We start from the raw sequence: 13,517 nt of genomic DNA, 5'->3' as shown, positions 1-13,517 counted from the left end.
CAGCTCTCAGGAGGCAGACGCAGGAGAGCCACATCTCCAAGGTAGCATAGGGAGTTCTGTCTATGTGCGGTGCACAGGTGACACCGGGAGCTTCAGGTCTTGTGGCCTACCAAGGGAGACGCTGCCTCAAAACCAAGTTGTTTTAAAGCAAACGCTTTCATCCAGTATTCATGAGATGGAGCAGGCTTCCCCAAGGCCAGTCTCCAGGCGGACTCTGCCTGCCCTTCTCCCCTACCTGGTAGTGGAATCCTGGTGTGTTTGTTTGGAGGTTTTGAGACAAGGTCTCACATAGCCCAGGTTGACCTCATACTAACCACGTAGCCCAGGCTGCCCTCGAAGTTCTGCTCCTCCTGTCTCCACCTCCTAAGCACAGCACTTGTGTGACAATGACAACCAATGGTTATGTTTCTGCTTTATGTGTTTATGGTATGATATTCTTTGCGGTTAACTCGGGCTACTATTCTGTACTGTTATCTTAGAACATACTTCCATTTATTAAAAACAACGACAAAAAGTTCATGAAGAGCAGCACGCTGTGTTAGCCAGCAGCACAACACATCTCGCCTGTCTGTTCCTTCCTTCATCTCTTTCCTTTTGTTTTTGTTGTTGTTGTTTTGTTTTGTTTTTTTCTTTCTTCAGAGTCTCACTACATAGCCCAGGCTGGCCTCCAGCTGGTAGAAATTCTCCCGTTTAAGACTCCTTGAATCATTTTGATTGCACTTGATTTGTCCTCCTGCTTTTCATGGTTCATCTTATGGCCCTGGGAGCAAGACCTGTTGTGTGTCTGTGTTGGTGTGTGTGTGCACGCGTGTGTGTCTGTGTCTATGTCAGAGTGGTAGAGAGGGGGAATACCATTCTGCACTAAAGCGTGTCAGTGGTTTGTAGGCTTTTTGCCCGGTGGCCTAGACTCTGAGGTCCTAGGCACTAGGTTTTTGTGAGATCACCATATGATAACCACACAACAAAATCACCTAACACACTTCTTGGACCGTAGCTTTGTCAGACAACCCATGACGGGATGCGATCATAAAATGAGGGCGGCAGCATCTCACTTGCTTCCTGGTTCAACGGCCTCGTTGACTGGATTGTTTGGCTCGTGATCTCCCTGCAGCGTTTCATCTTTTTCCTTATGTGCGTGTGTGTGTTTTTTCTCTCCTGTTCAGGAAGTTTTAAATGACACGATTTCCTACCCTGACGGCACATTCATGGACTGGGAGTTTAAGATCTCTGTCTTAAATGATGTTGCTAAGGTAAGAGACATGTGAACATAGAAACATTTGTAAAACTGAAATAGCATAACAAGCTACTGGGCATCATCCGTGCTGGGGTCATCTGTAAGATGACAACAATGGTAGCTATGCCATATGGAAGCCTTGAGAAAATAATGTGTGTATTCACACATTTTCATAGAGTTGCTAGAAGGAAAATACCATGCGAAATAACTTCCAAATCTGCTAGGTTTTAGGAAATAATTCAGTCCAGACATTTCCTTCATAAATGTAAAGTAGGATTATCAGTGTTTTAGATCAAGGCAGCAGAGAGCTGGAGACATGCATGTGTTCATGGTCCAAATAAGCAGTAAATGAAACTTGTAAACATACAAGCAGGGCTGGCGTAGGTAAAGTACTTGCCACTCAAACACAAAGGCCTAAGTTCAAGTCCTACAACCCACATAAAAAATGTCAGGTGTTGTGGCACACATAATTCCAGAACTGTGGAGGGAAAAACAGACATATACTCTAGGCTCAATGGCCAATCAGTCCAGCCTATTTGGCAAGCTCTAGTTCCAGTGAAAGACGCCTGTCTCAAAGCACAAGATCGAGGCTTTCCAGACAGCTTAGTGCCTGAAATCACTTGTCACACAGCCTGACAATCCCCAGATCCCACAGCGAAAAGAGAGAACCAACCCCCGAAAGCTGGCCTCTGGCCTCCTCAGGTGTGCTGTGGCATGCATGTATCCACACACAAGAACAATAATAAAGCACAGATTTAATGGAAAACAAACAAACAAACAAGGTGGATGGAACCTGAGTAACAATACAGACAGGGGTGACCTTTATCCTTCCCATGCCCCAACACACACACACACACACACACACACACACACACACACGTGTGCAAAATCACAAAGCCCAATGTCTTGGGTAGTACACAGCTGCTCAACTAGAGTTCGCACTCAGCTTCATCCTCTTCTGTCGCTGTGGAACTACACCTCAGAGCATAGAGGCAAGCACTAGGCTCACAGCACCGAATTAAAAATTGGCTACTACAGCAACGGTAAGGAGAAATATACTCAAATGTCACTTCTTTCTTTCAAATGGCCATTCAGCCAAAGCGTGTGACGTCTCTTTGTTTTCCCACCATCTAAAAACTACAGGGGATGTCATATCTGCACTCCAGTAAGATTGAAGTCCACGGGCGTCTGAAATCCACCAACTGCGTGGTGGACAGTCGCATGGTGGTAAAGATCACAGATTTTGGGTGCAATTCCATCCTACCTCCCAAAAAAGGTCTGTACCTCTTTTGCTTGCATTTTAAAATTTTTCTATCTAACTCGCATAGAATGTTCAGGAAACAGTGATGAGGCAGGCAACATTCTGACTCTTTCTCCAGGACCCCCTCTCTGTCAGTCAGTGAGTGCTTTTTAAAAAATGTACTTTATTTTATGGGTATGGGTGTTTCACGTACACAGTGCCCACTGAGGCCAGAAGAAGACATCAGACCCCCTGGTCCTGGGGTTATCGATGGCTGTGAGCTGCCATGTGGACACTGGGGATTGAAGTCAGGTTCCTTGCAAGAACAGGAAATGCTTCTAACCACGGAGCTCTCTCTCCAGCCCCTCAGTGAATGATTTTAGAGTTAAACAGATGTCCTACGTGGACGGTTTCCTCAGTGGTCAGCTCTGTCTCCTGAGATGAGTAAAAAAGCTCAAGGAACTTACGGACCATGGAAGCTGGGACGGGAAGAGCCTGGAGAAGCGTCTAATTGAACTCTTTCCTTTGTAGAGGATGAGCATGAGATCACAGGCTGTGCAAGAAGATGGAGTACAGAGCAGGAGACCCAGTTCCCATATAAACATTACCACTCACTAATCTGTGGTGACAAGATAGATACACAGATATATACTCTGTGAAATGCAGCCCTATTGGTCATCCTCAGGATTGGGGGGGAAGGTCCAGAAAAGAAATACAAACCCACGCAGGTCATATGGAGGGCAGACATGCATGCACTTCTCCTCCACTATTGATTATAAGTCACAGCTAAGTGGTATCAGAAATCTAGAACTCAGGTTGTATTAACATACTTCCTAGCTCAAAAAAAAAAAAAAAAGAAAAAGAAAAAGAAAGAAAGAAAGAAAAAAAAAGAAATCTTATCCCCAATTCTTTAGGGCTTTATTCTCCTAAATAGAAGAAAAATCATAATTCTGCCTCTGTTCCCCAACTCTGTGAAGTTCAATATGAGATCGGACTAAATACAAAGAGTTCTTTTGTATTCTTTTTAGCATGTATATGTGTATGCGGTGTGCTTGTGTGTGTGCATGGTGGGGGGGGCAGTAGTTACACATGTATGGGCACACATACATGTGTGTGTTCATTTGTGTAGTAGCCTGAGGCTATATCAGGAGCCTTCTTCAATCATACTTCACTTTATTCATTGAGAGAATTTTTTTTTAAAAGATTTACTTATTATTTATATAGTATTTGGCCTGTATGTGAGCCAGCAGGCCAGAAGAGGACACCAGATCTCACTGTAGATGGTTGTGAGCCACCATGAGGTTGCTGGGACTTGAACTCAGGACCTCTGGAAAAACATCCAGTGCTCTTAACCTCTGAGCCATCTCTCTAGCCCCATTGAGGGAATCTTATAACTAAACCCTGAGCTTGTGGATAAGGCCATTCTGACTAGCCAGCTTGCTCTGGGGAACCCTGTCTCCCTCCACCCCAAGTACTGGAATGGCAGACAGGCACTGGGCCCACTCACTGTGTGGGTTCTGGGGTACCTGAACTCAAGACCTCACATATACACAAGTGCTTTCCCCACTGAGCCATCCTTCCATGCCCCAGTGAGTTCTTACAGAAGACCTGCTGGGTGCCAAGTTGGTTCATAAAGCAAAGAAACAAAGATTTTTGATCAGATGACATACACCGCACTTGCCTTAGCATTGCTCAGCTGGGTCTACCAATCACAGGTGTCTGTTACCTGAACTTTCAGCATAAGTAGAGCCACCTCCCTCCAACTTTGGATGTCTCCCACACAGATCTGTGGACCGCCCCCGAGCACCTGCGCCAAGCCAGCATCTCTCAGAAAGGAGATGTGTACAGCTTCGGGATTGTCGCCCAGGAGATCATCCTTCGTAAGGAAACTTTCTACACGCTGAGCTGCCGGGACCAGAACGGTGAGTCAGGCCTCTTTCACAGCCTAGCACGGAGCCAGATGATCTGCATTCAGGACTCACCAGGACCCACATCCCAGGCCTCTCATCTGCTTAAGCAAGGACTGAGTTGCACATTCTATGAGGATTGCAAAGGCTCAATGTTAGCGAGCTCAGCCAGGTGTCATAATTATCCGTGTTAAAGGATCTCCCTTCACTTACTGGCTGTGGTGGTTTGTGCTTGTGATCCTAACACTTGGGAGGTGGAGGCAGGGTCAGGAGTTTAAGGCTAGCCTCAGCTTCCTAGCCTACCATGGAATCTGCCTACTATCTGAACTAGCACACACTAGCGAGACCACACAGGCCTTTCGCTTTCATCAGAAACAGAACTTAGTTTTTCAGCATGAAGGAAAATACTTGGTTCCGTTCGCCCGGTCTTCACTTCCTGAGCGTTTACTAACTCATGACTGTCTTGGAGGTGAGACTCGGGGATCTGGGAGTCTGGATGGAGTGCGGGAATAGAGAGAGCTGAGATGTTCCAGTGTTAAGAGTCTACCTGTGAGGCCACACCTGGCTTAAGTGGGAGACGACCCCTCCCACTTTGTTCATGCTGTGGGAGGCTCTGTCCCACTCTTACTTGACTGAAGGGTCATCAAGGGGTGAACCGATTCAGACTATACTAAACAGTCCTCACTTGGGTTCTTCTTGTAATGTACTTTTTCCTTACACAATTAGAGAAGATTTTCAGAGTGGAAAATTCGTACGGGATGAAACCGTTCCGCCCAGATCTGTTCCTGGAAACTGCAGATGAAAGGGAGCTAGAGGTGAGTGGACCGTCCCAGCATTCAGTGGTCTGTCTGCTGGAGTGTTCCAGCATGCAAACTCAGTGGGTGAAACAACAAAAATGTATTCACACAGAGTTCTGGAAAGTACGCAGCCTCCATGTTCTACAGAGGTGACCAGTTCCTCCCTCACCAGTTCCTGGTAGCTTTCGTTGGGTTGTAGCCACACATCTAAGCACTGCCTCTTTGACATATCCTTTTGCCTCTTCTGTCTTGCTTGCTCTTATCCCTTCTTCTAGTTGGAACATGACTGGCCCCGTGTGGACTCACCCAGGATACACAGCACCATTGCCTCATCTCGAGATTTTACAGTTGGTCACATCTGCGAAGGCCAAATACGACAGTCTCCTTTAATTGGTAGTTTTTCTATTTCTGGCTTCAGTTACCAGAAACTACTGAGGTTCAAAATAGCTAAATGGGAAATAGCAGAATAAACAATTTATATAAACGTTAAGCTGTTCTTCACGGTAGAGCTTCATGCCACGCTGCCCTAGTCTATTGAGACAGAAGCCGTTCCTCTGTCTGCCGTGTCCACTCCCCGCCCACCAGCCACTCAGCAGGCACCCAGGCTGGAAGACTTACTGTTGGGGCATTGAATGAGGAGTTCAGGTAACCCTGTTACTTAACAATGACCCTCCAGTGCATACAAAGGGATGCTGGCAAATTCAGGATCATATTGTGATTGTTTTTTTACTTTATCATTAGTTGTTATTATAACTTACAGGGTCCACCTACAGCTAAGCATGCGTAGGGCACTGTACGATCCTCACTTGAAGCTATTTACTGGGAACCTTGGGATCATCTCTCTGAGACAAGGAAGGAATGGTCTTTGGTGACATCCATAGGACAAAGGGATGAGGACACAGGGATCTGGGACCCCTTGTTCCTACTCCTCCCCAAAGCCTCTCCTAGCTCAGGGAAGAGCTCAGGTTCGCTGTGAGTTCGAGGCCAGCCTGGACTACAGAGCGAGTTCCAGGACAGCCAGAGCTGTTACACAGAGAAACTCTGTCTCAAAGGAGAGAGAGCGAGAGAAAGAGCGAGAGAGAGAGAGAGAGAGAGAGAGAGAGAGAGAGAGAGAGAGAGAGAGAGAGAGAGAGAGCTTTGAAAGTATGAGCATGGTGGCTTATACCTCAGGTTAAAGTGTACATCACAGCGTACATTTTTTGAAAGCGAGGTATATGTGATGTACGTGTCAGAATTATAAATACTTCTATGGATTTAAAAGGAAATATGAGCCAGCTATGGATGTATATGTCTATAGCCCCCCAGCATTTGGAAGGTAGAGGGAGGAGTATCAGGTATTGGGGTCCAGCCTGGGGTACATGAGACTTTGTGTCAAATAAAAACAACAGTGCCTCACCTGTGTAGATAAGGAGCTAGAGGTAATATTACAACACAACTGATTCAATAGCTGAGACTAGTATTTTATAAGCTAAAAGAATTTGAGTATGTTTTGTTTTAAAATTCTACTTCAAAATTTACTAAGCTGGATGAGCTCGCACATGCCTGTAATCCTTACACTCAAGGGTTAGATTCAGGACAACCAGGAGGAGTTCAAGGTCATCCTCAGCTACACAGTAAGTTAGAGGCCAGCCTGGGCCACGTGAGACCTTGTCTCAAAAAACAAACAAACAGACAAAAAACAAGAAAGTTGTATGCTGGCCAGATGGTGGTGGCGCCTGCCTTTAATCCCAGCACTTGAGAGGCAGAGGCAGGCAGATGGCCATGAGGTCAAGGCCAGCCTGGCCTACAAAGCGAGTTCCAGAGCAGTCAGAGCTGTTACACAGAGAAACTCTGTCTCGAAGGGGGGGGGGAGGACCTTTGAAAGTATGGGCATGGTGGCTCATACCTATAATCCCAGCACTGAGGAGGCAGGGGCAGAAGGACTTTGAGGCTAGTGTGGGTTATATAGTGAGCCTCGTTACACAATTAAAGAAAGAAGAGAAGAGAAAAAAAGATGAGAGGGGGAGTAAGAGGAGAGGACATTATAGCCCAGAATTTGAGCTGAAATGTGTCCCTACCACTATTTCACACACATACACACACACACACACACACACACACACACATACACACACACACACCAGCAGATCCTTTCAGTCACCCCCATTAAGAAGAGAAAAATTCTCCAGGATCCTGCAATCTCCCAAATCCTTGGGTCCTGGAGCATTTGCATATAAACTACACGCAACCTGGGATGCCTTAAATCACCTCTGCATTACATATGATCTTAAAACAACATGCAATAAACCAACCCCATGGAAAATCACTGTTATGTTGTATGATATTGTATGTGCCCAGTACGGACTTAGTTTTTCCCTGAATATTTTCAACCTGTAGTTAGTGCGGTCTCAAATGCAGGAGTGGAGAGGGCTGATGACTTACAGATGATTAAAGCCTCCTTCACCAAAGCAACATCCACAGTTCATCTCTGTTGCTGAATGGTTCTGCCACTGGAAACCAGGCAAAGAGCTCTGTCCAGTAACTGATCCCAGTAGGAAGTAATCCCAAAACTGATTCCTTAGCAGCCACCCCCTCACTCTGCCTTCTGCTCCTCAGAGGGGCATGGCCCTGTTGAGGCAGGGACATCACCCAGCGGCTAGATAAACAGACAGAGATAGCGGTGGCCTTAGTTCCCTCCCGGGAATCATCCAAATAAAACCCAAGAAAGGGAAATTATGTACTGAACTATTTATCAGCCTGTTGTCAACCAGAGTGGAGAGCAAACTTTATTTAAATAAATGGCTATAACTTCTCTTTTGGATCAAGTCGCAAATGTGGTGGCAAGTAAGAGGATAGCCCTCTGTCTCCTCTTCCTCTCCACCTCCCTTTTCTCTGTGCCACGTCTCCACCACAGCTGTGCACCGCTGTCATAGGGGAACCCTAAAACATAATTACAATTGCCTTTTACTCATATGAAATTCAGAGCACATATATATGTGTATTCAGCTAATGCCTTAGGGTGCGGTCTGAATGCAAGACATTTCATGAGTCACCCTCAGGAAAGTGATTTCTAGCTGAAGTTGAGATTAACAGCCCATCAAATTCTGTTCTTATGTAGACACACTTGCCTCATTTCCATTGAGACACATTTGTTTTTGTTTATGACTCCGTGTGTGTGTGTGTGTGTGTGTGTGTGTGTGTGTGTGTGTGTGTGACCTTAACCTGCTAAGGCATCTCACCAGCCTGAGACTCATTATTTTTCCCTGACACATACACACCACATGTTCCTATACAGCGTTTAATCTCTCCCATGAGCCCAGCCTCATCCCAGCTGTTCCCACACTGTAATGAATTGCACCTGAGAGACTGGCTGGCTGTGGTAATGGAGGGGGCGGAGTCCACACCTGAAAGAGAGAGACCTGGAGGCTGGTTCTCTGGGTAAACAGAGATGTCTCACCATGTGAATATGCCCCGCCTTGATTATGCCTATCAAGGGGAGAACAGGTGGGAATCTGTCCTGGAGTTTAACACCCCTCGAGCTAAGCCACGGGCTTCTTCCTTGCAGGTCTATCTGCTCGTCAAAAGCTGTTGGGAGGAAGATCCAGAAAAGAGGCCAGACTTCAAGAAAATCGAGAGCACTCTAGCCAAGATTTTTGGGTATTGCTGGCATTTTTTCTTTGCTTCCCCAATTTTGGACTCCTTAATGATAGTTGATATTTAGTGCTACCAAGGAATGAAAACACTTATGCCAATAAAATCCGTAGGCTACAACCAACACCTGTCACACAAAGTTCAAATGATTCAGAGTTAAAATGACCACTTCTCAGAGACATACTCATTTATAAAGTTAAACACTAAAGGACAAAATGCATCATAATCAATCATACCTTTTTATTATTAAAAATGGTTTCCAGAGTCAGGCATGGTCGTACATGCCTGTAATTCCAGCACTGGGGAGGCAGTGTCAGGCAGATCTCTCAAAGCCAGCTTGGTTTACAAAGTGAGTCCACAATAGTCAAGGCTACACAGAGAAACCCTGTCTTGAAAAGCCAAAAAAAATTTTAAAATTAGTTTCTGGGAGCTAGGAAGGTGGTTCAGCAGTTGAGACACTTGCTGCTCTTACAGAGGACCCAAGTATGGTTTCTATAGCCTGCATCAGGAGGCTCACACCTGTAGCCGCAGCTCCAAGGGATAGGATGCTTCTGGCTTCCCTGGGCAGCTCTATCAGGAGCACATCTCCTCCACCACATATACATACATAAGTTAAAAATAAATCTTTAAAAAACACAGTTTCTAAGAAAACATAAAAGTTGACATGCATGAAGAGGTGGGAAGGATTTCAGAAGAATTAGTGGAGGGAAAAAACAGTCAAAATATATTGCATGAAACAAAGTTTACTGACACATAATTCCCAGACTCTTCTGAAAGTCTGACCTGGGTCCTCAGAGTCTATAAAACTCCTGGGTAATTCTTTTTAAAATGTGTTTATCTTATATGTATTGGTGTTTTGCTTGCATGTATGTCTGTGTGCCATGTGCACGCAGCACTCATAGAGGCCAGAAAAGGAATCTGACCCTGGAATAGAAGAACAGACAGGTGTGAGCTGCCACAAGGGTGCTGGGAATCAAACTCAGGTCCTCTGGAAGAGCAGCCAATGTTCTTAACCACTTACCCATCCCTCCAGGCCCAGATGTACCAATAATCCTTAAGATTTACAAGTTCTTAATTTTTTCAGTATCTAGTTTTTATTTTTAATTATTTGTGTCTGTGTGGGTTTGTACACGTGTGCAGGTGCCCAAGGAAAACAGAGGCACCAGATAGAACTGAATCGAGTTTGCAGGAGGCTGTGAGTCATATGACATAGGAAATGCGGTTCTCTGGAAAAGCAGAACATGCTCTTATGAACCATCTCCAAAGCCACCAGCTGTGGCTCTAGACATTTTAGATTTGTCTTCTGGATCAAAATAGCATTTAAAGTCAAAGTGGGTGGTTGCACCCATTATCCAGTGATGCAGAAGAAATCTCTTGTGTCTGTATGGAAACATCAGCTATCAATAAAAAGCTAATGGCCTATAAGCGGGGCAAGAAATAGAAGGTGGGAAATCTGGCAGGCAGAATGGATTCTGCGATAGAGCCAGGTGTGGGAGATTTTCCAGGAAAGACATGAGGACAGATGCATGGTACCTAAGCAGAGGTAACCAGCCACATGACAGAATGTACATTAGAATAAATGGTGTATAAGTTTTGAGCCAAGTCAGGGAACATGCCTAGCTCTATGACCTAGGTATTTGTACATACATTTTATATCTCATGAGTCTTTATTCCTGAAGGTTAAGGTCGGGAGGAAAAACCACAGCAACACAGCGATACTTAATTCTCTATGCTGTGTGCTTTTAGTTAGCACACTACAGATGGGCGAGGGGGTAGATAGTAGATCTAGGAGAGCAAGTGTGCCCAAGAGAACATGAAAATGTCCTGCGGGAGGACAGAGGGCAACACACCAACCTCCTCATTCATAAAGCTGAAATGTGCTGGATGGTTCTAGCAGTCCTTCCATCCCTGACTTTCTGGAGGTGTCACTAGGTCCAAAACTTCAGATACCTGCTGAGGTGAAAAGCCAAGGTTGAGATGGGAGCTGAGGTTAACGAGACTGTGGTCTGACTGGCAGAACTGTGCAGTGTTTGAATGGAGCGGGAAATAACAATGGATTAAATTCGTGCCCTTTCACTCCTTTCCTGGCCTGTCACTGAGGACTGTGCGGTATCAATGACATGGACCCTCATGGAGATCATGGGCCCTGGTCTTTAGCCTTGACTGTTGAGGTTTTCAAACATGGCTGCACATTTGAAATCCCCAGAGGAGCCTTAAGAAGCACTGACACCTAAATCGCACCCTAGAGCATTTAAATGAACTGGTCTGAGGTGTAACTCGGCACAGGAGACCCTAATAGTTCCCTAGGAGATGAGGATTCGAAGTCAAGGCTAGGAGACTTTTAAATTAATCCATTCATTTGGAACAAAGCAATCTATCATCATCCCTGTGCCTTCTCCTCACCCCATTTTGCACAGCCAACCTCGACTAGTGGGGTCAAGTAAGAATCCCTCGGGAGCTTGTTAAAAAATAAATAAATAAAACTTCTGTCTCTTGGGACTATTGAGAGGCTCTTGTCGCATAAGACTAGTCACCGTGTGTTCAATCCTCAGAACAACAAAATTGTTCTCTGACCTCATCCAAACCCATACAGTGGCACACACACACACACACACACACACACACACACACACACACACACACAGTGACCTCATCCAAACCCATACAGTGGCGCACACACACACACATACACACACAGTGACTTCATCCAAACCCATACAGTGGCACACACACACACACACACACACACACACACACACACACACACACACACAGTGACCTCATCCAAACCCATACAGTGGCACACACACACACACACACACACATACACACACAGTGACTTCATCCAAACCCATACAGTGGCACACACACACACACACACACACACACACACATACACACACACAGTGACTTCATCCAAACCCATACAGTGGCACACACACACACACACACATACAGACACACACACATACACACTGACCTCACCCAAACCCATACAGTGGCATTCACTCACACACACACACACACACTGACCTCATCCAAACCCATACAGTGGCACACACACACAAGCCCTCTCCTGAGAGCAAGTGGGAACTTGTCACTGTGATCACGATGACAGAATGGCTGTGGCATGGCAGAGCTGTCCTCCGTGGCTTTGCGTGCTATAAGCGTTGTCTTTCGTACACACAGCACCGTGAGAGCCCACGTGCCCCTTCACTGTGATGTATAAGAGTTTTTTGTCTGTTACCACCTGCAGCCTTTTTCATGACCAAAAAAATGAATCCTACATGGACACCTTGATTCGACGTCTACAGCTGTACTCTCGAAACCTGGAGCACCTGGTGGAGGAAAGGACCCAGCTGTACAAGGCAGAGAGGGACAGGGCTGACCACCTCAACTTTATGCTGCTCCCACGGTAAGGCAGTCTCCTGCAGTTGAGGCTTCCCATGATCCCACAGCCAGGCTTCTTGGCTCCGTGCTGAGGCCCTTGGCATCGTTACCTCTCGCCGTTTCTGGTTCTTTTCTGGATTTCATCTGGGATTTTGTTTGTTTTGGGATTCTATAGGATAGTTTCTTTTTATTGGCCCTTCAGCAGATATTACTGGGGTTAAAATGCTTCTTCTGCCTTGCTAAGCCTTCTTTTGATTTCCCTCTGAATTCCAAAGACAAAGATGACACTGTGAGACTCAAGGGCTAAATTGTGAGAGTTCTAACCTCATTAAGCTTATAGCCTTCAGGCAAGTCGCTGTCTGTCTGTCCTCAGTCTCAAAAAGGAATCTCAAGCCTGCCTGTGCTGTGTAAGCTGTGAGACTTTGAGGCATTAGGTATTAGTGACCACACAAGGAAAGGCTAAGTCATAAAAACTAGAAGCTGTGGGTGGGAGAGGAGGTAGGCCTCGCCACCTGGGCATCTATGAGCCAACTTTGTGACACACAGTCAAGACAGAAGAGAAAGGACATCTATACTGAAATCCCAAAATAGCTTAATGGTTCCTGAACACTGTCCTTCGAATAAGTTCCTGAGGAATGTTAAGATAAACAAGGAATTACAATGTGATGATTTGGCCCATGGCTTTGAACAAGCAAGAAGTAACGCCGGCTTCCCTTTAAGATGTGGCAAGCTGTTACTACTAGGTGCCCCAACTCTATTAAAATCATGAAAACTAGCTGGTCATGGTGGCACACACCTTTAATCCCAGCAGAGGCAGAGGCAGAGGCAGAGGCAGAGGCAAGCAGATTGTTGAGTTGGAGGCCAGACTGGCCTACAAAGCTAGTCAAGGACAGCCAAAGCTACGCAGAGAAATCTTTTCTCAAAAAACAAAAAACTAAACCAAAAATTATGGCAACTGAGGTCAGTGAGCTCTGACTTCAAAGCTTGCTCCCACCAACTATCAATGAGCAGATGGGACAAGAGGCCTCCATGGTCCAGCCTAGCTCTCGTCAGGATCTTCTGTAGATGATAAGAAGCCAGAACTTGCCTGTGGTGTCATGCAAGAGTATGCACAGTAACTGGGGCTTTTCCAGGCTACTGCCCCCTCAACGCCTCCCAGATCCATCCCCTTCTACACTAATGACTATTTCCCAAATAAAAAAGCAAGTCTCTTCTCTATAAGCTTGTGCAAAGAGGTAGGGAGATACATATGCCCCGTTCAGTCCCTGGTACGAGAAAAAGCCCATCAAGAGGAACCAGGAGACCCTACACACAGCTGG

At 45.8% G+C, this 13,517-nt stretch overlaps 1 protein-coding gene across 2 annotated transcripts in view; it reads left to right on the top strand.

The window, feature by feature from the left end:
- The window catches only part of Gucy2c (guanylate cyclase 2C), a 71,262-nt gene that overhangs the window by 44,143 nt on the left and 13,602 nt on the right, over positions 1-13,517 (top strand). For both annotated transcript variants that reach the window (XM_051155494.1, XM_051155493.1), the window contains 6 exons: positions 1,164-1,250; positions 2,378-2,510; positions 4,259-4,396; positions 5,108-5,196; positions 8,723-8,814; positions 12,065-12,223. In XM_051155494.1, coding sequence (XP_051011451.1) covers positions 1,164-1,250; positions 2,378-2,510; positions 4,259-4,396; positions 5,108-5,196; positions 8,723-8,814; positions 12,065-12,223 — 698 coding nt within the window. The remainder of the gene's footprint in view (positions 1-1,163; positions 1,251-2,377; positions 2,511-4,258; positions 4,397-5,107; positions 5,197-8,722; positions 8,815-12,064; positions 12,224-13,517) is intronic.

Source organism: Acomys russatus, chromosome 13 (genome assembly GCF_903995435.1).
Source record: "Acomys russatus chromosome 13, mAcoRus1.1, whole genome shotgun sequence".
NCBI classification, from domain to species: Eukaryota; Metazoa; Chordata; class Mammalia; order Rodentia; family Muridae; genus Acomys; species Acomys russatus.
Note: the sequence above shows the minus strand (reverse complement) of the source record. Positions and strands in the feature narration are given on the sequence as shown.